The sequence below is a fragment of the Chenopodium album genome, chromosome 24, assembly GCF_948465745.1.
Source record: "Chenopodium album chromosome 24, dcCheAlbu1.1, whole genome shotgun sequence".
NCBI classification, from domain to species: domain Eukaryota; kingdom Viridiplantae; phylum Streptophyta; class Magnoliopsida; order Caryophyllales; family Amaranthaceae; genus Chenopodium; species Chenopodium album.
In genome coordinates, this window is record NC_137857.1 from 38,126,762 (window position 1) to 38,129,913 (window position 3,152).

A 3,152-nucleotide genomic window follows, 5' to 3' on the forward strand; every position below is an offset into this window, starting at 1 on the left:
CCATAAGAGTTCTTTTTACATATTAGGCTATCCACAAGTTGATCAATAATAGAACCAATAGAGCAAATATAATTTAATACACTTATTTAGTAAAGTTAATTAGGAATTAGCTAGGATCATACATTATATTGTTTCAAGTTTAGTGATTAATTATGCCATTATCTGGAGAAAATTAATCATCATATAAATTAATTAATTAAAGGATAATAAAAATAATAATAAACAAAGATAAAAAGGAATCACAAGGACATAATTAAGTTCAATAATTCAAAACAACCACATTGAATAACCAATCTCCCTCTTTTACTATACCATTATACCAAACCTTTCCCCACAAAAGAAAAAAAATAAACACCAAAATAAGTAAAAAAAAAAAAAAGAAAAAAGAAAAAAAGTTACAATAAAAAAATAAAATAAGAGAAAAATGTATCAGTTCCTCATTCTAAAGGTCTAACTGAGGACCTCTACCATATACCCCAACCCTTCTAATTAACAACAAAATTAAATTAACTCATTTTAAGTTAAACAAAGTACTCCGTACAATGGAATGTAGTAGAACAATGTCATGATGCATTTATATATACATAATACCAAAAGAAGAAAACCCAAATTAAACTCATCACAATTAATTAATTTGGGAATTAACCTTATGAAAGTTGATTGATTGCATCCATCAAAGTATACCATACCCTCTCCTGTTGTACCAGTAGTAGTGGATCTCTAGCTCTCTATTCCCCAATGTGCTGTTGTTGTTGTTGTTGATGAGACAAGCATTGCATTGCATCCATGTCATCATTGTCTTCGGAAGGCGATATCGGATCCGAGGTTCCTCTCAGCGCAAACGTACGAGTAGTAGTGCTCAACCAATGCGAAGCCTCTAGAGAGGTTGTAACACTTTCTCTATATCTAGCTGCTGCTGACATGAACACGCCGATCCGATCCAATCCAATCCAAACCGAATTACATACTCCCGTATACCATTAAGTTTCCCCTTATATGTGATATAAAAATTCACCAAGTACTAGACCAATCCCATATAATAAAATAAAAAAACACCTCAACTTTCTAAGAAAAAAAAGACCTTACCAACTTTTTTTTTTTTTTTTTTTTGAACAAAGAGGGAGATGATGAAAAAAGTGTTCTTAGCTAGCTTAAATCAAAGATGGAACAGAAGAACCATGATTGTCTGAAGGATTAAGCCAAGCTCCTGCATTACCCCACATAATATTAGATTGATCCGACGACGGAGACGCCATCGAAGGTTGTGAGTGATGATCAATCATGTGCTGAGTATGAGTATGACTCCATTGATTATGATGATCAATTGACCTATTTTGTTGTTGCCTCTCAAACTCCATCTTAACCTCCTTAGTAAACATTCCACTACCATTATGACCATTTTGCCCATTTCCCTTCATGTTGAGATCATCTTCATATGAGGGCAATAATGTCTGAAAATTATTATTATTATTATTATTATTATTATTATTAGCCTCCTTCATTTGATGAAGGCTAGAAGCTAAAAGGGAAGATATAGTGGATGGTGTTGTGGTGGAAGTAGTGGAAGTTGATGTATTACTATTATAGTTGGAAAATAATGGGTTTGATGAGATCAAATCTTGGAAAATTTGCTTGGTATTTTGAGTATTATTATGAATATTCATGCTATTCATATTATGAACCAACCCAGATGAAAACCCTAATCCAACCCCAACACCAACACCAACACCAACACCATTCATTTGAGGTGGGTTTTGAAGATCATACCTTGAAAAAGGAAAGTTAATGTCAGAACCATTGGTTAACCCATACAACAAAGATTGGTGATGATGATTCGAACCCGAAAATATTAGATCATGAATCTGAGGACCCCCAGATGAGAGTGAGCTTAAACCAGTACCAGCACCAACACCACCACCACCACCCGCAGCAGCAGCAGATGAAGCTGAATTGACAGAAGCTTCAAGACAGCTATTGTTATTAGTAATAGATGTATTTGAAGAACAACTATTGTTGTTATTGTTAGATGGTCGTTTAATTCTTTTGTTCTTTCTACAACCACCACCAACTGGAACATTCCTTAGAGTACCTCCTCTAGTCCAGTACCGCTTACACGCCTTGCAGAAATGCCGGGGTTGTGTTAAGCTGTAGTTGTTGTAGTAGCAGAACTTCGTATTCGTCGAGTCGCAACGCGGGCATCTTAATGCCTCCTGATTTTGCTGTTGCTGTTGTTGTTGCTGGAGCTGCTGCTGTTTTTGCTGATGTTGTTGCTGGAGGTGTTGATCTTGTGCAATTACTGCGATTTTCTGATCCATTCTATCAGTACCCATTGTAGCGGCGGCTGCTACTGAAGCCATGTTGTTGCTGTTGAAGCTGCTACCTTTTGGATCATCTATCTGTAAGATAAATGCACAAAACAAGAACCAAAAAAAAAGAAAGGAAAAAAATGGGAGATTAATAAAAAAAAATTGTGGGTTTTTAGTTAGGGTTGAAATTAATAATACCCACATAAGAAGTTTTATAAGATACTCTTCCAAAAGCTAGAAAACAAAAAAAACAAATGGGGTCCCAATCAAAAATAATAGTGGGTATGTAATGCATGTGTATTATTCGACGAAATGCCTAAGAGAGAGAAAGAAAATGATAGAAAGAGAAAGAAATAAACCTGTGTCCATTCATTAGTAGTTGAAGAGATGAGCACCATTTTCTCACAGTTTCCCAGCATTTTCTTTCACTCAAGTATACTATACAGACAAAGAACAGGTAGTATGGCTGTATGGAATGTGGGAGATTGATTTAAATACTACTATACTAGTAGTAGTAGTAGCGAAGATTTAATTATTTAAGTGAATTGCTAAATACTGCCACAATAACTTAATTAGTGTCGACGCGGCACTAGGATTTTATTTTTATTTTTATTTTTTTTGTTGTTGTTGTTGGTTTTAATATAAGAAAATAAACATTTTGTAAATAAGATGAATTAATTCACGTGATGGTTCAGGGTTAAGGTCGATGATTTAAATTAGTAGTGAGACATAAATTCTAAAAAAAAAAATGGAAGAAGAAGACAGAGAAGAAAAGGCAAAGAAAATAAAAGAGATGAATCTCACAAGGTTCGAGAAAGAAGAGAGGCATCACTACGTAACATTCCT

General features: G+C 34.4%; 1 protein-coding gene across 1 annotated transcript; it reads right to left on the reverse strand.

Annotated features, from left to right (window-relative positions):
• Positions 1–253: 253 nt before the first annotated feature.
• On the reverse strand, positions 254–2,645 carry LOC145612163 (uncharacterized). The gene has a single exon (XM_081667537.1). The coding sequence runs from the start codon at positions 2,508–2,510 to the stop codon at positions 1,152–1,154; it is 1,359 nt and encodes a 452-aa protein (XP_081523663.1). The 5' UTR covers positions 2,511–2,645; the 3' UTR covers positions 254–1,151.
• Positions 2,646–3,152: the final 507 nt, after the last annotated feature.